At 44.7% G+C, this 24125-nt stretch overlaps 2 protein-coding genes across 2 annotated transcripts; both read left to right on the top strand.

The window, feature by feature from the left end:
* Positions 1-215: 215 nt before the first annotated feature.
* On the top strand, positions 216-9541 carry LOC118086215 (phospholipase A2 inhibitor and Ly6/PLAUR domain-containing protein-like). The gene is made up of 6 exons (XM_035117600.3): positions 216-286; positions 2343-2462; positions 4524-4634; positions 5543-5695; positions 7598-7741; positions 9288-9541. The coding sequence occupies exons 2-6, from the start codon at positions 2417-2419 to the stop codon at positions 9437-9439; spliced, it is 606 nt and encodes a 201-aa protein (XP_034973491.1). The 5' UTR covers positions 216-286; positions 2343-2416; the 3' UTR covers positions 9440-9541.
* A 1703-nt stretch (positions 9542-11244) lies between these two features.
* LOC148685447 (uncharacterized) lies at positions 11245-23135 on the top strand. The gene is made up of 6 exons (XM_088672592.1): positions 11245-11597; positions 16677-16789; positions 18124-18225; positions 19324-19491; positions 19927-20067; positions 21716-23135. The coding sequence occupies exons 2-6, from the start codon at positions 16744-16746 to the stop codon at positions 22489-22491; spliced, it is 1233 nt and encodes a 410-aa protein (XP_088528718.1). The 5' UTR covers positions 11245-11597; positions 16677-16743; the 3' UTR covers positions 22492-23135.
* Positions 23136-24125: the final 990 nt, after the last annotated feature.

Genomic DNA, 24125 nt, shown 5'->3' on the forward strand with positions numbered 1-24125 from the left:
AACATCTCTCACAAACCACAGCCTCTAGTTTCTTATTTCCTTTTTCCACTAAATCGGAATGTCCTGTTCCCCTAGTTACTGCCACCCCCCACCCCCCGCCACGTAGGCTCCCCTCTGCTTCCTGTATCTCCTCCCTCCCCACAAAGAGCTGGTACTTACCCTTTCCTGCACAGTACATGCACCTATAAATAGAGGAAGCGTCAGCCGGACACCTTGCAACTGAACTCTTCACCAACAGACATCAGTTCAACAAGGAACTTGAAGATCTAGAAAGGGGGGATAAAAGGTAAAAGATGAATCCTTAGCAGATAAAATACTTGTGAGATTCCTAGTTAAGGCTGGTTGGTGTAATAATACATGATGCTGATCCTATTCTCATTGTAGTAATTTGTTTTGGGATGAATCTTCTGATTTTATACAGAAAAGTTATTTTGTTTTTCCTTTGAACAATAATTGCTTTTTTTGTATTTATTGCTTGCAATTTATGTTCTTCTTTTTTTTATCTTGCATATCTGGAACACACACACACACACACACACATGCTTATACATAAACGTTTCCCAGCTCAGTTTGTGTTTCCCAGATTTCTCTTACAGCTAACTTTCCATACTAACCTGTGTTCTGAGGGATACAAGGTTTCTGGAACTTATTCTAGAAGAATGGGGAACCTTTGATATTCCAGATGTTGCTAGACTCCACCACCAACATGGCCAATGGTTAAAAATGATGGGAGTTGAAGTCCAGCAACGTCTAGATGGTTGCATGCCTGCTCTAGGTTGTAGGGCATAGACTCAGTGTATGCGAACTAGCTGGTGCATTTGATTATTTATTAAATTTGCATACTGCCCTTCATCCGAAGATCACAGGGTGGTTCACAATGTGAGAACACAAAATGAGAACACAAAATACAGAATAAAAACAAAAAGAAACCAACAACACCCATGGCAAACACCCACCTGAACCTGAGTGGGTATGCCAGTTCCATTTTTATTGCGCAGCCATTGCATAAATCTTGGTGTAATAAATTAAAACCCCAAATTTGACAATCAGTTGGGTTATAACTAACCATGGCTCAGAGTAGGCCCATAGAACTAAGTTCAGTCATGACCATTAATCCCAACACTTCTACTCTGAGTAGTAGTTGGTTGGATGCAGCCGGCTCTCTTCAGAGAGACCTGTGGCACGAACAGTTTCATCTTAGCTTAATGCATTCTGTTTTCTGCCTTTGCCAAGTAATACAAGAGCTGGCATTCTGAAGTGTGGGCAGCTGCCCAAGCTGACCAGTCGATTCCTCGCAGAGCACACTGATCTGAATTGCAAAAAGGAGGAACTCAGTCAATGCTCTTGGTCTCAATTTACAGCTTGGAATCACCAAAGTGGAGAGAGAGAGAGAGAGAGAGAGAGAGAGAGAGAGAGAGAGAGAGAGAGAGAGAGAGAGATGATTGCTTAAGACAGCCAGTGCTACTACCAGCATAGCAGAAAACATGGACAAACCCACAGTAGGCATGTGGGACACAGAATAAACTTCCATTTGCACCCATATTAGGAAACTGGTAGTAGTAGTAGTAGTAGTAGTAGTAGTAGTAGTAGTAATAATAATAATAATAAATTAATTTCATTATTTATACCCCACCCACTCTGGGCAGCCGCCCAACAGAACACTAAAAACAGAATATAACTTCAAACATTAAAAACTTCCCTAAACAGGGAATGCCAAAGAGCCAAATAAATTGTTTTTCTTTTTTCTTTTTTTAATTGGGTTTTATAAACAAGAATAATGTTATGCAAACAAATATACCAAGTTTTCTCAGATCAATTGTTGATGTTGCCTATGCACACTGAACAGGCAAGCCACATTCCAAATTAAACGTTAATCAACTGTGTTAATGAATACAGTGGTACCTCGGTTTACACAATTGGTTCCGGAAGTCTGTACTTAACCTGAAGCGTACTTAACCTGAAACGAACTTTCCCATTGAAAGTAATGGAAAGTGGATTAATCCGCTCCAGACAGTCCGTGGAGTACTTAAACTGAAGCATACTTAACCTGAAGCGAACTTTCCCGTTGAAAGTAATGGAAAGTGGATTAATCCGTTCCAGACGGGTCTGCGGAGTATTTAAACTGAAAATACTCAAATTGAGGCATACTTAAACCAAGGTATGACTGTATCCCAAGTGGACTCATATCATTCCACAGGATTTGAGTTGCAGGGTGGTGGAAACCTCCGAGGTATTAGAATCAGGTTTTTCCCAATCTTGCTTGGCATTCCTTTGGACACCGTTGTGCTTCTATGCTGGACTGATTCTCTCTTGCTGGCTTAACCTGCCCCTTACTTTTTCAGCCCTGCGGCTGCAGAAGACACCCCACCCTGGTGTGGGGCATTGTTCAAGCCAGACCCTTCCGGTTCCCAGAGACATGAAGCTGTTTCTCCTCCACCTTTCTGCTGCCCTTGTAGCTACAGGTGAGGCCAACAAGATGCTTCTTCATGAAGCTTGTAGTTAAACTATGGAACTCGCTCCCACAGGAGGCAGTGACGGCCACTAACTTAGATGGCTTTAAAAGAGGATTAGACAGAATCACAGAGGACAGTTCTACTGCCCATGATGGCTTACCCTGCTCTTGATGTCAGAGGCAGTAAAGGCTGTCTTAAGCACCTCCGTCGCCCCCCCGCCCCGTTTCCCAGCACGGCGGGCGCAGCACGGCTGCTGCGGGTGCTGCTGCGCGGCGGGCGGGCGGGCGCAGCTGTGAGGCAGTAATGCTTCTGAATGCCGGCTGCTGGAAGCCGCAGGAAGGGATGGAGGGGAGTGCTTGCCAGTTTCCCACAGCAACTAAGAAGTTCTGTGAGGAGGATGTGAGCAGGAACGAATCCATGCATCCCACCTGGAATTATTTGAATTATTTGAATGTGGCAGTCTGGTGACTGGGAGTGGCCGCTGAGACCACATAACACCGGTCCTGAAAGACCTACATTGGCTCCCAGTACGTTTCCGAGCACAATTCAAAGTGTTGGTACTGATCTTTAAAGCCCTTAACGGCCTCAGCCCCGTACAGTGGTACCTCGAGTTGCGGACCCAATCCTGGAACGGGGTGCCATTCACACCCTGAAAAGTCCGCAACCCGCGTCTGCACATGACGTCACACGGCGCATCTGCGCATGCTCAAAGCACAATTTCATTCTTCTACGCATGTGCCCGAGTTACAGACCTGGAAGAAACCCGTTCCGGGACTTCCGGGTTCGCCACGTCCGTAACACGAAAAGACGCAACCCGCAGCAGATGCAACCCGAGGTATTATTGTATACCTGAAGGAGCGTCTCCACCCCCATCATTCAGCCCAGTCCAGCTCCGAGGCCTTCTGGCGGTTCCCTCCCTGCAAGAAGTGAGGTTACAGGGAACCAGGCAGAGGGCCTTCTCGGTAGTAGTGCCCTCCCTGTGGAACACCCTCCATTCAGATGTCAAGGAAATAAACAACTATCTGACTTCTAGAAGACATCTGAAGGCAGCCCTGTTTTAAATGTCTGATGTTTTATCCTTAATTCTGTTGGGAGCCGTGCAGAGTGACTGGGGAAACCCAGTCAGATGGGTGGGGTATAAAAAAATAAATTATTATTATTATTACAGCTAGAAATTTTTGCAGGAGAGAGCAATGAAGAGGTTAAAGAACCACTGAGGGAAGAGTCAGTGCAAAAACCCTGCACAACGCACAAGCAGAAGAAACGTTAAAAAATGCATTAAATAGTTCTAATGCAGGCTTCCTCAACCTCGGCCCTCCAGATGTTTTGAGACTACAATTCCCATCATCCCTGACCACTGGTCCTGCTAGCTAGGGGTCATGGGAGTTGTAGGCCAAAAACATCTGTAGGGCCGAGGTTGAGGAAGCCTATTCTAATGGGCTGCAGGCAACTATGTTGTCCTCAGGGTAGACACATTGAATCAAATGCTAGTCATCTCCATTACTTTCAAATGGTCTGCTCTAGGTATGACTACAATTGCAAACAACCCATCATATTTCTTTTTAATAACTTGGGGCTGCTACTCCTGCTCCCCTTTGCTGTGAGAAGTGAGGTTACAGGGAACCAGCAGAAGGCCTTCTCGGTGGTGGCGCCCACCCTGTGGAATGCCCTCCCATCAGATGTCAAGGAAATAAACAACTATCTGACTTTTGGAAGACATCTGGTGGTTCCCTTACTGTGAGAAGTGAGGTTACAAGGGACCAGACAGAGGGCCTTCTTGGTAGTAGTGCCCACCCTGTGGAACGCCCTCCCATCAGATGTCAAGGAAATAAACAACTATCTGACTTTAGAAGACATCTGAAGGAAGCCCTGTTTAGGGAAGTCTTAAATGTTTGATGTTTTATCGTGTTTTTAATATTCTGTTGGGAGCCGCCCAGAGTGGGAGGTATAAATTATTATTATTATTATTATTTCAATTTTTTAAAGCATTCTTAAAAATTAATGACATGAAATAATGAAACAGCATTGCTTTCTCTCCCGCTCTCCATCCCAATTTTCTTTTTCTGCTAGCAAACTCTCTAAACTGTGTCTGTACTGGAAGCCCAGAATGCAGCACTGGTACCTGTTCAATTCCAGAGTCAGAAGCCATCTGCGTAACGGTGGCCCAGCAGAATAACATGGGTTGGTATATGCATATTTCCCTTGTGCTTGCACCTGTAGCCCGCTTAGTTCTGGGCTACATTCGCAGGAGAAGCTTCCAGTTACCAGTCTGATCCAGGGAAAACTGAACTAGCGGACCCGGCCCTGCTGTTGGGCACATGAGGCTTTTAAAGGAGGCTCTGTTTCATGCTCTCCTACCTCCTGAAGTCAGGCAGGTACTCACAAAGAACAGGGATGGGTGAATCAGCCGGTTTTCACGAATGCATTTACAGAACTAGTTACAGGTAGGTAGCCGTGTTGGTCTGACGTAGTCGAAACAAACAAACAAACAAACATAATTCCTCCCAGTAGCACCTTAGAGACCAACTAAGTTTGTCATTGGTATGAGCTTTAGTGTGCATGCACACTTCTTCAGATACACTGAAACAGAAACAGTGTTTCTGAAACATGGAAACAGGTGTCTGGTTTGCTACTATAAAAACAGGAGGATGGATGAGATGGACCATTGACCTGTCTCAGAAGTATATACTCTTCCTATTTTCAGAGAGGCAATTAAGGCATGAGACTAAACTTCACCCAGTGTTTACTGGATGTGTTTTCAAAATAAACCTTTTATTTTTGCTTATTAAACACACGAAAGCTCATACCAATGACAAACTTAGTTGGTCTCTAAGGTGCTACTGGGAGGAATTTTTTTTGGCATTTACAGAAGTCTGTTCTGTCTCATTTCTGTATAACTCTGCAAATTATTATTATTATTATTATTATTATTATTATTATTATTATTATTAAGAAACCCACACCCAAAATAGTTGAAAAATGTATTTTTCTATCAAAATATAGGCAGGAAAATGTCTTGGTGCAACCTTGTAGGCATGTTCCCCAGCTCCTTTATGATTCCTCTCTCTTTCGTTTTGTTTTTTAAACAGAAGGAATCCTTGCCACAGGAATATCCAGGGGTTGCCAGCAGGATTCTCAGCTTTGCAATGAAGCCGTCTCTGTTACTGTGTCTGGAGGCTTGTTTACAAGGACCATTTCCAGATGCTGCACGACAGAAAACTGCAATAAAACTCCCCTTGAATGTATGCGAAGGGAGGTCCGGGCCTTGATAAGTTTGCTTTGGGAGTGGGGACAGTTAGCCAAGGACATTAGGACTGTGGCACCTGCCATTGTATGAACAAGGTCTGAGGTTCAATCCCCACTAGGGCCAGGCAAGACTGGGAAAGGTCTCTGTCTGAGACCTTGGCGAGCTGCTGCCAGTCAGTGTAGACAATACACTGGCCTAGATGGCCCCATGGTCTGACATAACACCGGTCTTGAAAGATCTACATTGGCTCCCAGTACGTTTCCGAGCCCAGTTCAAAGTGTTGGTGCTGACCTTTAAAGCCCTAAATGGCCTCGGTCCAGTATACCTGGATCTCTGTCCGGACACTGAGATCCAATACCAAGGGCCTTCTGGCGGTTCCCTCGTTGCGAGAGGCCAAGTTGCAGGGAACCAGGCAGAGGGCCTTCTCGGTGGTGGCGCCCGCCCTGTGGAACGCCCTCCCATCAGATGTCAAAGAAAAAAACAGCTACCAGATTTTTAGAAGACATCTGAAGGCAGCCCTGTTTAGGGAGGTTTTTAATGTTTAATAGATTATATTATTTCATTTTTCTGTTGGAAGCCGCCCAGAGTGGCTGGGGAAACCCAGCCAGATGGGCGGGGTATAAATAATAAATTATTATTATTATTATTATTATTATTATTATTATTATTAATAATAATTATGCTTCCCTGTTTGCTCTCACAGCACCAGCTTTTTTCCACAGCCCACAACAAAAGGACCTGTTGCTAGTTTTCCATTAAATGGCTCTCAATGGCAAAGGGGGTTAATGATCCCTGATGGCTAATTATTTATTTCAACAGCTTCCCCCCTGCCTTTGGATGCCAAGTGCCTGCATGGTGGCTCAAGACCAAGCCAAAACAATCAAAGGCTTGATGTCCCTCTCCGACCCTTACAATGTCACAACCTTAAACTAATGGCCTGGGTGTCTTTATATATTTGCTTGCTTGGTTGTGCAAGGAATTACAGGATTGGATAAGAGACCTAACATATAAAATTGTATGGAGACTGACTATAACAGAGAACATAAATGTTAATGTAATACAGTGGTACCTCGATTTAAGTACACAATTGGTTCCGGAAGTCTGTACTTAACCTGAAGCGAATTTAACCTGAAGCGAACTTTCCCATTGAAAGTAATGGAAAGTGGATTAATCCGTTCCAGACGGGTCCGTGGAGTACTTAAACTGAAAGTACTCAAACCGAAGCATACTTAAACTGAGGTATGACTGTAGTGTGATTCTTAACTATTTAGTTCATATCCTAGATGAACACATTCTGAATGGATGCTAGCATACAACCCTGATGGAACAATGTTGGAGAATTTTGTAGAAAAAGAGGAGTACTGATGTGGGAGCTGGCAAGATTGTGGGGAGAAAGGCATATTTTGAATATCTGCACCTGTTTAGTGTTCTTATAAATCTCAGAAAACCAATAAGACACCCACACACCCACACCATAGCTGCCAAGTCTCCCGTTTTTTGCGGATTTTAATCCATTTCCCGCTGTTATCCCGAATAGAAAAAATCCCGGAAATCCCCCGGATTTCCTACCTGCCAGGGAGGCTCCATTTTGGGTGCCGCTCTGCCCATGTCTGGGCACCAGAAATCGGGCAGAGCGGCACCGGAAGTCGCTTCTACGCATGTCTGGACAGTAAATTGAGAAATGTTTGGCATATATCAGGCATCCCCAAACTGCGGCCCTCTAGATGTTTTGGCCTACAACTCCCATGATCCTCGCTAACAGGACCAGTGGTCGGGAAAGATGGAAATTGTAGTCCGAAACATCTGGAGAGCTGAAGTTTGGGGATGCCTGGCATTTACTGTTTTTTAAATATATATATAATGCAGTCTGCTTTCTCTCTTTCCTGCGTCCCTCCAGTACCGCCCAGGAACCTCACCAAGAACGGAGTGAATTGTCCCGCCAGTTTTGCACTTGGCTCTAACCGCTTAGAAGAAACAGGGACTCTGAGTTGCACAGGAGATGAAAAGAGCTGCATTTCTGCGGCCGGGGAGCTAACTGCAGGTAGGACTCACTTTAAGCTCCTGTTGGGTCCCAGAGCACCAGTGTTCTCTAGTATTGCAAAAGACGGACGTCTGGCATGTACTTCCCTGGAGAATTCAAACACTAAGTCTCATAACTGAGCTGCTCCCTACCTTTGGAGAAGCAAATTTCTTTCACCTATTTTGTCAGCCAAGAGAATCAAAGGACCATCCCTTCCTAACAACTGCTGCAGGAAAGTCCTCCCCTTCTCAGTTTGGTCTGTTTGGAATAATACTAATACTACTAATACTAATACTAATACTATTCCTTTTTCCTAGTCCAGGACTCAAGACGGCTTTCACAGATAAAGTAGAACAAGCTAAAAACATAAAAAGTCAATTATAAAAATGTAATTAAACACTAATGAGTCCGCCTATCGAGACGAGGTGAGCGGCTCTATGGTTGGTGTGGAGATAAATAATCTGGTCCTTAATACTGCCCAAAAGATTATCGGTCATCCTCTCCCATCTCTGGAAGAACTATACAACTCCCTCTGCCTTAAAAAAGCAAATAATATTTTACAGGATTCATCTCATCCTGGATATACCGTAGTCTTTTTGCCTTCGGGCAAGAGATACAGAACAATTAAATCAAGAACGAATAGATTAAAAAACAGTTTCTGTCCAAGAGCTATAACCATCTTAAATGCTGCAACTAAATAATATGATCCCGGGGAGTTGTGATGGGTGTGTATGTATGTATGTATGTGTGTGGCTGTAATTGTGTTTGTGTTTTTTATGGGATGACATTCAATTTTGTTGTACTAGGTACAATGACAATAAAGTTTCTATTCTATTCTATTCTATTCTATTCTAATAGAATTGATATTGTTACAAAAGTTGGGTGCCATCCCCACTCTCTTTCGAGCTGCAGCAAGATTCCAGGCACTCACCCAGGGTCCATGCTCCTTTGAAGAATTGAGACTGTACTCGTAGCTTTAAAAAACATGCCTTATTCACCTATTTACACCTTCAGTCTGCATGGAATAATAATAATAATAATAATAATAATAATAATAATAATAATAATAATAATAATAATAATATACCCAGCCCATCTGACTGGGTTTCCCCAGCCACTCTGGGCGGCTTCCAACAAAGTATTAAAAATACAACAAAACATAAAGCATAAAAAACTTCCCTAAACAGAAAGCCCATATCTTACAGCATGGTCATTTAAAGAGCGGCTCGTCCCCCACACCCAGTGCAGCAGCCTGCCTAAGATGGATGCCAGTCATTCTTCTTCCTTCTCCTTCCCAGAACACATTCTTCTACAGGGACCAAGGAAAAGGGCCTTCTCGGTAGTGGCGCCTGCCCCGTGGAATGCCCTCCCGTCAGATGTCAAGCAGATAAACAACTATTTGACTAATATTGTGTTGGAATCTGTCTAGAGTGACCCAGTCAGATGGGTGGCTACCACCACCACCAACAACAACACACCTTTTTTGTTTTGGAAGGTATGTGTTAGGGCTGACCTTTTAATGGGAGCTGAATCAACTTTTGTCTCCATCTCTATTCTCTGCCTTCAGGAGATGCTGCCCCTCTTCCTTTTATAGCATCAGGCTGTGCCTCAGCAACTGCCTGCAGTTTGCCTGTGAAGACGTACCTCACTACTGGAGCCATGGACTTCCTCCTGAAGCAAATCAAATGCAGCCCAGCCCCGGCCACCAACAGTGGCTGAAATGAGCAAGTGGGAGCAACTTCCTCTGCTTTTTGCAGGGCCACTGTGATTCTTTTTCATGCCCTGCTGTGAATTCTTTGAATAAACTAGTATGAAAAAGAATGCTCCCCTCCAATCACTATCCCACTTTACATTGCTTTAAAGCAGGCATGGTGAACCTTTGGCTCCGAACTACAATTCCCATCAGCCCCAGTAAGAATGGCCAGTGCCCAGGGATGATCAGAGTTGTGGTTTAGCCACAATCTGGATGGCCAGAGCTTCCCCACACCTGCTTTACAGTTAGGAAACTACATCTGATCTGCCAGGGGTGTAGGAAGATAGGGGCGGGGCGGATCGTCCCGAGCAACGCGATCCCAGGGGTGCCATCGCTGCTGCCCGCCCCGCCCCCAAAAGGTGGGCCCCGCCCCAAAATGCGCACAAGGGCGCCCCCCGCCTCCAGAACATGCGCCACATCACTGGGGGCAGCGCACCTGCTCTCCGCCCCCGGTGGTGGAGCATGAAGCTCCGCCGCTGTGATCTGCTACTCAAGGCTTTCCCATAATTATATAATCCTTCTCTCTCCCTTTCTTTCTTTCTTTCTTTCTGAAAATAAGTTTAACTTTTCATGATTAAGTTTAGGTAAGCCTAAATGCTTGATCCGATACATCTTTACTTAAATTGTTGTAGAACGTACAATTCACTTGTGGGTTATTATAAGCCTCACTTGTCATCTGATCTAGCTCAGCTTTCTGTACCCTTGTTTTCTTTCACTTGTAATTATGAGCATTGATTTCAAAGATTAAGACGAAACCCACAAAAAGTGGCCATTCTTTTTTTTTTTTAAATTAATCTTTATTCAATTTTTTTAAAAAAACACATACATGAGTGGCCATTCGCTGCTCCATGTTTCTTGTGGCTGAAGCTTTGCTCTTCTGCTTGGTCATTGTTTTTGGTCCTGAATTTTCTTGGAAGTCGCTTAGAAACATTTTTGCAGCGAGTGGCTTAATACGCCAAATGATGACGACAATAAGCATCAAAGATGTGCAACATTTCACCTGTGCCTTTTGAGAGCAAGCTGGTTTGCGAAGCTCTGATGGATAGAGCTTGAATGTCCAACTCCAGGGGTGGGGAACCTCAGGCCTCAGGGGCCAAATGTGGCCTTCTGAAGCCTCTTAGGTTACTTTTGCCTGGCTGGCATGCATCCTTGAACTCTGACTCATGTCTGTGTGGATGGAGGACAGAGAAGGGTATGTGCAAGACAGATGTGCAAGAAATACTGCTGGACAGAGGTAAAGTTTACAGGGTTGTCCTCGGTTACACTTTCACTCGGCTTGTGCATTAGGCCTGACAGCTGAGGCGCATGAGGCAATAGCTTTGCCAAATAACTCTTGATTGCAACTCATGGTTTCTCTGGAGTGAGACAAGCCACAAGGCCAGGTCCAGATGTACTGTTAAGCCAAACAATGGCTTTCCCCCGGGGAAGGACAGCAGTAGGAACAGGGGAGAAGTACCCCAGTCTTGATCCCCGGTCCAGGAACCCGCTTATTTGCTCATCTAATTCAAACCATGGTTTGACTCTGCATGATGCTCAAAAGTGGGCCACTGTCATTCAGAGACAGGAAGGTTCTACGTATGGCGTGTGCTACAAAAACACAGAGTACTAGGGGTTGTCACCCTGCCTGTTCCTACCCACTTTGCCAATCCCTTGTGTGTGGAGAATTTGATTGGGGGGAAATGAGAAACTGAGGGAAACCAAAATGGACTGATTCACCTGTACTTATTTCATGCCCACCCTTAGAAACGCTTCTTGTCAGGGCAGCTATTTGCTTCCTTCTGGTGATTGGAGGAAAACAGTCAGTCCTGAATAAACAAACAGACAAAAAATTCCATGGCACCATTGGATCCATAGATTCCCCCACAAGACACAACTGCCCATGTCAGCCCTCTTTCCTTCTTTGTCACACCTCCCTGTTTCCTTGTTTATCATACATTTCTCTCCACCTTAAAATGCCCTCCTCGAAACTGCCTTTTCTTCTCATTCTCATATCTTCTCCCTGCCCACTGATAGCGGCTACTTACTCACCTTTTGCTGGAGAGTATATATATCTCACACCACCAACCGCACGCCTTCCAGCTGCATAAAGATATCCTGTCAACAAAGCAAGGGAAAGAAAACCAGGTAAGGGAGGAATGCTTTGCTATGGATATTCGTCCACCTTCCATCCAGGACATGCTGGTTCTTGGGAAGGGGTGATTGCATAAGGCCTCAATGGTAAAGAGGAGATAATTGTGAAGGCCTTTCCAAATATCCAGGGCACATACCCAGAGCCCTGCATGGCTGGGGATGATCAGGAGTGGTAGGCAAGCTGGCTTTATGGGCACAGTGGAAAAACAACAGCTCTGGCCCACTCACTCTCAATGTTGCTGGACCACTGACTCCAAATGTGTTTTCTTCATTTGCAATCAGTTTTGTCAACTTTTTGAAAGGGGGAGGAGTAAGACATCATAGGGAACAGCTCCATCCTCTTCTTTCAGATCCTGAAAAATGTGCAAGGTGGTGAAACCACAGGGAGAGACTCGTGTTTGTGTATGTCTCAAGGGTGCGGGTGGCTCTGTGGTCTAAACCACTGAGCCTCTTGGGCTTGCCGATTGGAAGGTTGGCAGTTCGAATCCCCGCAACGGAGTGAGCTCCTGTTGCTCTGTCCCAGCTCCTGCCAACCTAGCAGTTTGAAAGCACGCCAGTACAAGTAGATAAATAGGTACTGCTGGGTTTCTCCAGCCACTCTGGGCAGCTTCCAACAAAAGATTAAAAATACATTAAAACACTAGTCATTAAAAACTTCCCTAAACAGCGATACCTTCAGATGTCTTCTAAACGTCAGAATATTTTGCCCAGATTGGGGCTTGAATCAATGACCCTGAAATTAAGAGTCTCATGCTCTACCAACTGAGCTATCCCAGAGGAGGAGTTTGGATTTGATACCCCACTTTATCACTACCCTAAGGAGTATCAAGGCAGCTAACAATCTCCTTTTTCCCTTCCTTCCCAACAACAAACACTCTGTGAGGTGAGTGAGGCTGAGAGACTTCAGAGAAGTGTGACTAGCCCGAGGTCACCCAGCAGGTGCAAATTCGGTTCACCAGATTACAAATCCACCTCTCTTAACCACTACACCACTCTGGCTCTCCCAGGAACCTGTGGCCTCGGATACTGGAGGCAATGTAGCCTTCATGAATAGTAGCAATTGATGATCATCAACAATTGGTTTACTCAAAGGGCCCCCTCCACACTGAAGTAATAATAATAATAATAATAATAATAATAATAATAATAATAATAATTTTCATTGGATAAATGACATGATGATGATAATTAATTTTATTTCATAGACATATAACAAAATATAACTAGACAGCTAAGCATAACCATAACACCCCTGCCCCAATCTTCTCACCTGCAAATCATTCAATCAATCAATCAATCAATCAGCTTAGTATTGTTTTTATGGGGGAGCACCAGGGCTGGGAGCACCAAACCACAACCTAGTTCCATCACCTTTCAGGTGGGTGCCATGGCCATTATAAGAGAACAAGGGATGTGTTCATGGTGAGTTCCAGCACCTCTTTTTCTAGAAAAAACAACATTGGGGAACACCAAAATCTTTTCAGTGCTTCAGGCCTCTGAAGGTCTTAATCTGGCCCTGATTCTGTCCTCACAGCAGTGAACAGTCTGTAAAATAGTACTCTCACACTCAGGATCCCCAGTGGCTGGTACTGAGAGGCGTGTTGCCCCAAATCATGGGGATAATGTAGCCATCATGATGATCAGCCATTGACAGTCATTCTCCATTCATTTATCTAATCGTCCTTTAAAACTATTAAAGTTGGATGCCTCCTCTGGTGCTACAGGGCCCCCTCCCCACTGAAATTATTATTATTTTATTATTTTGTAAGTATTTGCATTGGTTTTAATAGCTGCACATCAAAATACAACTAGCAAACCAAACATAATCCCAGCACCCCTTTCCATCTGCCCCCAACATCACCAGTGTTTATAATATCTTTTATCAGGGTTGTATGGAAGCATCCATCCACCGATCACAACATCCAGATATTTAGCGATGCAGCCACAAACATATTTCGCAGATCCTTTTTCCTAGCATAGCAAAATAAACGGCCAGCAGGTGGCATAAAAGGCATCTGCTTTCTTTTGCTTTGCTTTCAGCACCATTACATGGCATATATTACAGGTATAGCAAAACTGCACACATTTTTACATCATAGATCTACTCTCCGACACATCTGGGCAATGAATAGCGTTGCTGCAGCAAACACAAATATCAAGAGATCTCTTGTCTTTACAGACTCATCAGATCCTTCAAAAAGTGAAAGTAAATACAATGTGAGGAAAAATTAATTTCCCCCATAAAATATTAGAGGTTTTTTCCTTTGCATACAGAAGGTCCCAGATCCATTCCACAGCATCTCTGGGTTCGGCTGGGAGGGCCTTCTTTCTTAAACCTTCAAGAGCAGCTGCCAGTCCATGTAGTCGATCCTGAGCTAGATAAGATGATCTGACGTGGTGTAAAAACACTGCCCATGTAAACCAGAATGAAAGCTGTAGGTGCGGGGAATCTTTGGCCCTCCAGATGTTGCTGAAGTACAACTCCTACCAGCCCCGGCAAGCATGACCAATGGCCACAGTTGATGGGGAGTTAGCAACATCTGGAAGGCCAGAGATTCCCCACACCCGCCAATACTGAAACATTTTGGCGAAGGCTCCACTGAACTTTTAAAATGCAGAACTTCTAATAAACATTAAGTGCTGTGATGCGCTATGGTGGCATAAGGTGTCTGGCAAAACTTGGGGGATTTCAGGGGTGGAGTGCAAAGCAGCAACATGGGCTTGAGCTAAACATCTGGGGTGCACCGCTGTCCCTGCAGCCACCCTGTGGGTCTGAAAATTCCTTTGTTTGGACAACCTCCTCTTTTTTGTCAAAGTTTCCTTATCCGGGGCCCAAAAATACAGCAAACTGGTTTCCATGAAAGCGAGTTCTGTGTCAATTTATCAGCATTGCAGAGATGTAAATCCCAATAAAGGCTCAAACGCCAACATTGCAGTACCATTTGCCAGCTCACTCCACTCACTGCTCCTCTCCAACTTCACATCTCCCCCTCAATTCAGACGACCAGCTATGGCAGCCTTGAATGTCTTCCTTTTTCCTTGGCCCGCTACCCCATCCATTCCTGCCATCTCTGTTACATGGTTTTTAGCTGAAATGTTCCCCAAACCACCCTCTCCCAGAGAGGTGTGTTTGCTATAAAGGTGTGACCCTCCTCTTGCTCTCAGGTGCTGTGTTCAAGGCACATTCTCCTTGCATACACACTTCTTGCAGCACACACCCTGGGGACCTGCCTCAAATTGTTTAGCTAAGAGGGCAGGACAGCCCTTTGTCTACTGACCTTGCCCAGATATTCTCTTGGGTGGGAGCAAATGGGATTGCTACCTGAGCTATCGTCATGCAAACCGCAGGGAGCAGGTAATTTGGGATGGGGAAATCTGTCAATTTCAGTTTCAGTTTCTCATTCCCAACTTTTCTCTCCTGAAGAGTTATCGGCATTTGGGTGTGACTTTTGCTTGATACACACATGTTTCTATGCAATTTTGCACGGCGTACGCAATTCTGCAAAGCAATTTCCCATAATATACAGGCAACTCCCAATGTACATATGGGTTGCGTTCCAAGCCACTGTTTGTTTAAGTGAAATCATGAATATTTGAAACACCACTGAAAAAAGCCTGCAAAGACCTTGTTCCCCTCCCCCCCTCATTCCATCCCTTTTTGTGACGCTTCTGGGTTCAGTGGAATGTGCACACTTATTGAACTCATGTAAATGGGAACTTGCCTAAAATGCATTTTTGTATGTTATTTTCATGAATAGATGCATTTTCACACACTCTTTACCCTAGTATATGCATTTATGTACAAAATATTTGGCTGGAGAATTGCATCGCAAAATTCAGACAAGTGTGAATTGCAAAGATTGGTTGTGTTTTGGATGCCTGATTGCTTTTCAAAGTGCAAATCAGGCAGGTTTGCCTAGAAATGCAGACTAAATCAAATTTCTCCCCAGTCCCTAGAGGTAACCCAAGGCAGGCTTGACTGCTCTTACTCCGGGACTTAGGAAGCTACTTTCCCCCATGTCAGACCATTGACCCATCCAGCTCATTGCTCAATAGTGTCCTGTCTCCTTACACACTTAGTATTCACCAGCTCGTTGCCCCAGAGCCATGATTAGGCAAGATTTTCACCATTATTGCTGAGCCCACAACTCTCTCCCTCTCTCCACACACACACACAGATCCACTCCTGGTTTTTTTCTTGTCCCACTTCATTTGAGAATGTTTGTTTAAGGAGCACAACGACGTTGTTCCTTTGCTTAACACTTTCCTCTTGAAGTTTATTGGATAAGGTGTGGCTGTGGAAGGCTGAAGGAGCCTCAAAATTCCCATTAAAATTCCCTGAATCCTTGGAACCTCATTGCTTGTCTGTAGACAATATAGAGACTGGTGGGCTTGGCATAATGCAAGTATTAATGTTACTAAGGCTCTTGCAATCCATGGGTAGCTGCTTTCACCCAGTGGGTGGGGGAAACAGGAGACAGATGAGAGAGGGTGCTCCTTTAAGAGATGTCCAGCTCTACCAGCATACATGAAAAGAAGGCTTATTTTTCAGGGGTTAAGGTTTCACAGGCACCCTCTGTTATGGAGATAATGTTGGTCCATTTCTTTGCCACATTGATGGGACTTTGCAATGGAAGCTTAGAGGAACAGAGTTGGGAAATCTCTAATATGCACATCCCCAGCAGGTGCACGGAAGCTTTGGCCCTGCAGATGTTGCTGAACTACAAATCTCATCAACTCTGAACACTGGCTATTCTTGCTGGGGCTGGTGGGAGTTACAGTTCAGCAACATCTGCAGGACCAGAGGTCCCCACATGTGTAGTAAAGCTTTAAAGTGGAGAGATCAAGGGGGTGAAAAACAAGTTTTGCCCCAAATAGAGATGAGGAATCTGCAGCCCTCCAGATATTGCTGGGCTCCAACTCCCATCAGCTCCAGCCATTGGCACTCCCTGCTACATGATACTACACTACAGCTCCATTTGCCTGGCTGTACCTCCAAACTCTGTTTTGTTAGCTTGTCCTCATGTTGTTTCCAGCTTGCTATTTTAATCACTCACCATTTTGGTCCTGCAGCCACAGAAATTGCCTTACTGGAACGTTTCCCCTCCATTCAAACCAGACCTCCTCAGTTCCCAGAGCTATGAAGCTTTTTATTCTCTACGTTTTTGCTACCATGATAGCTTCAGGTGAGTTGAGTTGTATAACTAGGGGTACAACTAGGCTCTGTCAGAGCAGGCAGCTCAGAGTCCTCTCGCCCCAGCCGAAATTAGGAATGAAAGCAGGATTCTACTCTAATCAATACCTTGGGGTAGGAGAGCTGGGGGAGGGGGGAATCACACCTGGCAAGCAATGCACCTCTTTGGTTTCAGATAGTACATGTGGAGACGAGTCCAAAAGGCTTGGGACACAAATTTTCATGGCTTTCTAGTGGCTATGGTGGCTCATTTCCCATAAGTAATGTATTTAGTATTAACTCTGGATGTAAATGCTCGATTCTGATGAAACTAAGCCTCCGAGAGCAAAATATACATTAGGAGGCTTCATTTGGTCAGAATCGAGCAAACACTTCCAGAGTTAACACTAAATACATCGCATCTAGTAAATGAGCCACCTTAGCTACTAGAGGGCTGTGAAAATTTGTGCCCCGGTCTTTTTAGACTCATTACCCATGTACTATCTGATACCAAAGGAGTGCATTGGCTGCCAGTAGGGTTGCCGGACTCAATAGAGGACAGGACTTCTGTGCCTTTAATTGCCCTGCTCTCTTTTGAGTCTGGAAACCTTAAAGAGAAACCATCAGACCCTTTGCTTGGAAATTAAACAAAGGGTCTGCTGGTTTCTCTTTAAGGTTTCCAGACTCAAAAGAGAGCCGGGCAATTAAAGGCACAGAATTCCTGTCCTCTATTGAGTCTGGCAACCCTAGTTGCCAGATGTGAAGAATATTGGTGTTATTTTCAGCTCTCCTACCCCACTTAATAGACTAACATACCTCACAGAGCTGTTGTGAGAATAAAAGTAACTGGAGAAGGGGGACTCACGTACATCAAGGGTGATAACTCTGTAGTGCTGGGGAGCTGCAGGTCAGGGCTTCCCCCAAAGGATTGTGGGAACTGTAGTTCATGAAGGTTACTGAGAGGAGTTAGGATGCCCCAATTTCCCTAATACAGCTGCAGTTCCCAGAGCTAGATGGCTGCTATTCATACAATCAATCCCAGGGAACGCTGGGAACTGCAGATGTGGGAGGGGAACAAGGCCCTGCTAACAACTCTCAGCACCCTTAACGAACCGCAACTCCCAGAATTATTGGGGGGGAGCCATGACTACATCACAGTGTTTTAAATGTGTGGAGCAATTGTGGCCTAGGTTGTGCTGGTGTGAAACAGCAGTTTCTCCAGCACATCACCCTCGGAGGAAAGGTCGAGTTCAGAAAGTAAAACATAAACAAAAGAAATAACAGGCAGGTCATAATTGCAATGGTTGTTGTCATTTACTGTTATTGATATTATTATTTTTCCCTCAGCAAAATCCTTGAGTTGTGAATGTACAAACTGCACAAGTGGAACAACTTGCACAGCCGACAAAGAAGGAGCCTGCATCGCTGTGACAGGGAACATTAAAACTGGTAGGTAGGTGAATGCACCTCTGAGGGCATTTCCAGATAACAGTAACAGAACACTTGCTGGAAATGTAGGTTTTAAAAAATGTGGTTGGTGGGAGCAAAATACAGCCAAGATTTTCATGATATTGAATCCCATGTCCAATACCAAGCTCTCCATTTGAATAGTGCAAACTTGACAGCGTATTATAGATTGTAACAGGAGATCAGGCACTGGCTGGGTGAGGAATGGCAGTGGGAGCCGCCCTCTCAAGAGCCTCCCAGCAAGTGCACAGAACATGCCGACTTAAGATCCTGGATCCTGGTGGTGTGACGCGGAAAAGCAGTTTGCAGAAGGGTCGAGCTGGGAGGTGCTGGAAGCAGGGGGTTTGAGCAACCAAGAGGGGTCAGGAGGAGAGTCTTCCAAGACAGGGATAGAGGCTGAGCGTCATAGACTCAGATAGAGAGGAGTCAAAGATTGGCTAATTGTCTTCTGTGTCTGCTGTGTGTGTGCCTACCTCGTGGTTGACTTGGCTCCTTGACAGCTCCTTGACACAGGGGCACCACTGCCCTTTTACTAAGAATCACTGCTGACCAGAAGTGTAAATACATAAGTGCTTGACCATTGTGCTTCTTGACAGTATGCTTTAATGCAGGGGTGGGGGCACCGCAGGTCCAGGGCCTGAATGCAGCCCTCCAGCCTTTTTACTCATCCCTTGGGGCTCTTACTAGGCCCAGCCCCCCTTTCCCAGCCCCCCTATTTCCATAGGCCCCACTCTTCACTGGCTGTGCTCCATCTTTGAGTGCTTTTGCCCAGTTGGAAGTGTCCTTGGCCAGCGATAATACCTCTTTGCTTGCCTGGAGGCAGTGAAGTCTGTGTAGAAACCCCTGACTTTTGCAAGACTGGAATGCAGTTGAGCATACAAAGAGAAGAATGCTGTAGCTTCACCCACTTTTGCCCCTGCCACCACTGGCCCCTGGAAAACAGCCCATGATGCAATGTGGCTCTGAGGCTGAAAAAAAACTGCTTTAGTGGAAAGGTGATATTGCTTAGCCATTGGTTTTAACACATGTTGTTGTTATTCTGATGTCTTTAACACCTTTCTGATTTCTACTTTTTTGAAGCTGAAGGCTCCAATGCAACGCCAGGTATATTCAGTGGCTGTTGGAGCAGGCAGACCCCTTTGGCATGCGAAGAGGAGGAGATACTCGTCACAGCAGGGAAGCAATTTTCCTGGAACACCAAAACCATATGCTGCCGCAAGGACAACTGCAATGCTGTTAACCCTGAAGGTATGTGGGGTCCAGGACTGATTAAGGTCAAGGAGGACTTTCAGAAATGGATAGGTGTATTTTCATGCAAAATACCCTGGGAATTTTTATTGAAGGGCATTATGAAAATGATTAACAATGCATATAGTAAGTCAGGAAAATGAAGGATATAGCACAAGAGCGTTCTTGTCTTGTTGATTGTGAAAAGAGCTATTGACCTGGCTTTGCACAAGCTGACAAAAGTGCTTAGGGTTCGTTACTGGCTGGAAGCCTCTCTCCAAACTTTGCAAGGTCACATCATTCAGGTATCATGGGAGGCAGAATCTGTTTTAAGCTGGTCCAAAATTGGGCAGTTTATCTGTGATGTGCCCAGCTGGAGAAGGCTACAACTTGCACTTTGGAGATCTGACTGTGGATGTTCTTTCTGTTTACTTACTCATTTCATCACTCCTGCAGCGCTAAAGGAAGACACCACTCCCAGCGAACTGATGTGCCCAACATGCTTTGCTCTCGGCTCTGAGTCCTGCAGTGCCACCAATATGAAATGCGCCAAATCCCAGAACCATTGCCTTACCATTACTGGGACTATCACAACAGGTAAATCAGAATGTAGAATCATAGAATCATAGAGCTGGAAGGGACCCCAAGGGACATTTCGTCCAACCCCCTGCGATGCAGGAATCTCAGCTAAAACATCCATGAGAGATGGCCAGTGTGATGACTGCGGATTTCATTCATTCATTTCATTTTAATCCAGCTCTTATTCCAAGGAGTTCAGCCTCTCCCTTGCTCTCTCATAAACCTTATGGAGGTAGGTTAGGCTAAGAGATAATAACTGGCCGAAATCCAGTTATTTCATCTCAGATTCTACTTAGATTCTAAGTGGGTACTCTAACCACTGCACTGAACTGGCTCTACAGTGGGTGGGTGTGGATTTATTTCCCCTAAAATAATGCATTTTGATTGTTATTTTCATTGATATTTGCATTTGTTATGCACACTTTCCCCTAATATAAGGGGGGGTTTATTAAAAAAATTGAGAACTGCATTGCAAAATTCAGAGAAGTGAAAATTTCAAAGAACAGCTGTGGTTCCCCAAAGAGACCCAAATAACTGGCTTGGCCAGAACTCACTGTTAGCCTGGCTCAAAATGGTCACATTTTTTGAGGTGCTGTTTATATCTTTTTGCATCATGCCCCATATCCCCATTGAAAAGACCTCAAGGTAGCATAGAACTTGGCATGCAGGCATGCAGTATATTTCCGAGCACAGTTCAAAGTGTTGGTGCTGACCTTTAAAGCCCTAAATAGCCTCGGTCCAGTATACCTGAAGGAGTGTCTCCACCCCCCATCGTTCTGCCCAGACCCTGAGGTCCAGTACCGAGGGCCTTCTGGCGGTTCCCTTGTTGCCAGAAGCCAAATTGCAGGGAACCAGGCAGAGGGCCTTCTCAGTGGTGGTGCCTGCCCTGTGGAACACCCTCCCATCAGATTTCAAAGAGAAAAACAGCTACCAGATTTTTTAGAAGACATCTGAAGGCAGCCCTGTTTAGGGAGGCTTTTAATGTTTAATAGATTATTTTACAGTATTTCATTTTTCTGTTGGAAGCCGGCCAAAGTTGCTGGGGTATAAATAATAAATTATTATTATTGTTGTTGTTGTTGTTAGGTGGCACATTAAGGTAGATGACAAAGGTTTTGTGAAGCTAGATTAAAAATTGACCAAAAGGATAAAAAAGGTTGTTCTTAGGGGAAAGGTTTAAAAATATGAATGATTACAAGCGCGCAAAGAAAACCCCTAAAATGAAGTAAAAGTTCAGAATTGAAAAGGATGATGTTTGCAGCTTTCCTGCTAGACATAGTTCCTATAGTGAAAGAATGGTGTTAAATTTGTGGTTTCTTGCACCCACCAGCCCTTGGCATTATAACACCTGCCTTGACCTCTTTCTTTTGCCTGGTTCCCCAACATACCCTCTGGCTACCCGATGCCCTTGGTCCCCAGTTCACAAAACTCAAGGAAGTACAAGCTCCTTAGTCCCAACTGCCGGTATTGCCTATGTGAAATCCCACCCCATACCTTCCTCAAAGATTTTACCATCTTCTAATTTGATTCCTGGACAGGTCAGGTTTAACAGGTTAACCTCATAATCCCCAAATCAACCCAGATGCAAGGTTTTTCTTCTTCAGAATGGTCCATTTCCTTTACAGCAGGGATGATATAATTTATTTCCCCTGTTGTCCTTTTGCAGGTACTACAACTGAGCTCTTTTTTGGGGAAGGGTGTGCTACCCCTACAGCAAGCAACCTTGCCAGTGGCACGAAGCTGACCTTTGGAGAGGTCACTTACATGATTACCAGCAGCCACATAGAGAAAGCTAAAGATGGGCCTAGCCAGGACATCCCCACATCCTCCTCTAATCCTTCCACCACCTTGTCTTCCTCCAACTCTTCCACCACCCCAACCCCCTCTAAAACACCCACCACCTTGTCTTCCTCCAACTCTTCCACCACCCCAACCCCCTCTAAAACACCCACCACCTTGTCTTCCTCCAACTCTTCCACCACCCCAACCCCCTCTAAAACACCCACCACCTTGTCTTCCTCCAACTCTTCCACCACCTCATCCTCCTCTAAAACACCCACCACCTTGTCTTCCTCCAACTCTTCCACCACCACAACCCCCTCTAAAACACCCACCACCTTGTCTTCCTCCAACTCTTCCACCACCTCATCCTCCTCTAAAACACCCACCACCTTGTCTTCTTTTAACTCTTCCACCATCCCAACCTCCTCTAAAACACCCACCACCTTGTCTTCCTCCAACTCTTCCACCACCCCTACCTCCTCTAAAACACCCACCACCTTGTTTTCCTCCAACTTTTCCACCACCCCTACCTCCACTAAAACCTCTACAATCCCAAACAAATCTGCTAAACCTGCGACCACCTACACCTCTGCTAGTTCTGTTTTCACCATCCTACTGCCAAGTCTCCTTGGGCTCCTGCTGGACAAATTTCTTTACTGATGTCATTTGGCCCAAGACACCTTCTCTACCCAAGTTAAGAAGAGCATCTTCAATACAATACAATACAATACAATACAATACAATACAATACAATACAATACAATACAATACAATACAATACAATACAATAACAGAGGGTACCAATCCCAGAAGTTTAATGTACATTTCTCCCCAATATACCTTTTTGTAGACATTTTTTGCTGGGTGAACTGCATCACAAAATGAGGAAAAGTGTGAATTTCAAAGGACAGGTGCATTTTGATTCACATATTTGTGAATTTGGTGCGTTCTCATTAAAATGAGAACCAAAACTTTTTTTTTTGCTTTCATCCCCTGGTGGAAGTTGCACCAAACTTCCCAATGAGACTTACTTCAGAATAGATGTGCATAGGCTTGCACTCTTAGTCTCTTTACAATCACCTCTGAATGTGGAACAATTATTATTTCCCCCAGGGATTGTGAAAGAAATGACCCGAAATTTGTAGTTTATTTTATTTTGGGGTGTGTATGTTTAATTTTAATTCAATTGTGTTGTTGTTTTTCTTTAAGTTTTTATTTGTCAACACCATTAAATTATATGTTTTTGATCAAATAAAAAGAAATATTCTTAAAAGCACCAAATACCTCTGAATGTGGAGCGACAACTGGAGTGTGTGTGTGTGGTTTTTTTTTGTCGAATACAAATATAAATTCTATAAGATGGACTTGCAAAGACAAAGAGGGGAGTATTCCTCATCTTTTAATAATTGCATAGATGAGAACATTTCTCTCTCTAACACGACTATTAAAGGTACATGGGCCTTGCCCCCCCCCCCCCCCGCATCTAACCACCCTAACATGCTGACGTGGCTCTTTTCATCAATAAGCAAATATCCCTTTGGTAAACAACATCCTTTGCCTGGTCCAGCTTTCTCGAGTTCTGCACAAGTCCAAAGTCCAAGGGGAATGGAGACTGGTCTGCAGTGGAAAATGTTTACATTTCCAAGGGAGCACAGAGCTGATTTGCATCCTCCCCAGGAGACCTGCTCAACAATCATTAATATCCATAGACACAGTAGTCCAGGATCTCAGTTTGGCTTTCAAGGGCTTCCCATACGTCTAAACCATGGCAGGAGAGCCCGTGGCCCTTGAGATGTCACAGAATCACAGATTTGTAGAGTTGGAAGGGACATGGGGCTCATCTAGTCCAACCCCCTGCAGTACAGGAACTGCATCTCCCATTATTTCTGACCAGTGCCCATACCAGTTTGGGCTGATGGCAGAAGGAGCCCAGGAGCATTCTGAAGATCACAGGCTCCAAATCCCTGCTCTAAAAGACACAAGTTTCTACATATGAAGAATGCTACAGAATACTGAGTATTTTAAAATATGCCTAACAAAACCAAGCTTTGCGTGGACAGGCGGAGACCCCTACCCCAAACCAATGCCGGCTCCCACGTGGAATAAAGACACACGACACTGTGTTATGGGGTTAAAATTGGCCACAACTTTATTTAAGATTCAGATGAAGGGAGACCTTGGCTTAGGCCTTGGGCGTTTATCCCTCCCAGTCCCCAGCCGGGGATCTGGGGAACATCAGGGTTATCCAGATTGAGTGGGGATTTGACTGGCTCTGGAGAACATCTGTTCAAGCA

The sequence above is a fragment of the Zootoca vivipara genome, chromosome 6 (genome assembly GCF_965207765.1).
Source record: "Zootoca vivipara chromosome 6, rZooViv2.hap1.1, whole genome shotgun sequence".
Taxonomy (NCBI): Eukaryota; Metazoa; Chordata; class Lepidosauria; order Squamata; family Lacertidae; genus Zootoca; species Zootoca vivipara.

Bases quoted from the DNA above. Each gene is read 5' to 3' on its own strand.
- LOC148685447 (XM_088672592.1), top strand. From the start codon at position 16,744: ATGAAGCTTTTTATTCTCTACGTTTTTGCTACCATGATAGCTTCAG. The intron at 16,790-18,123 runs GTGAGTTGAGTT...TTTTTCCCTCAG, and splicing joins TGCTACCATGATAGCTTCAG to CAAAATCCTTGAGTTGTGAA. The intron at 19,492-19,926 runs GTATGTGGGGTC...TCACTCCTGCAG, and splicing joins CAATGCTGTTAACCCTGAAG to CGCTAAAGGAAGACACCACT.
- LOC118086215 (XM_035117600.3), top strand. From the start codon at position 2,417: ATGAAGCTGTTTCTCCTCCACCTTTCTGCTGCCCTTGTAGCTACAG. The intron at 2,463-4,523 runs GTGAGGCCAACA...TTTTTCTGCTAG, and splicing joins TGCTGCCCTTGTAGCTACAG to CAAACTCTCTAAACTGTGTC. The intron at 4,635-5,542 runs GTTGGTATATGC...TTTTTTAAACAG, and splicing joins GGCCCAGCAGAATAACATGG to AAGGAATCCTTGCCACAGGA.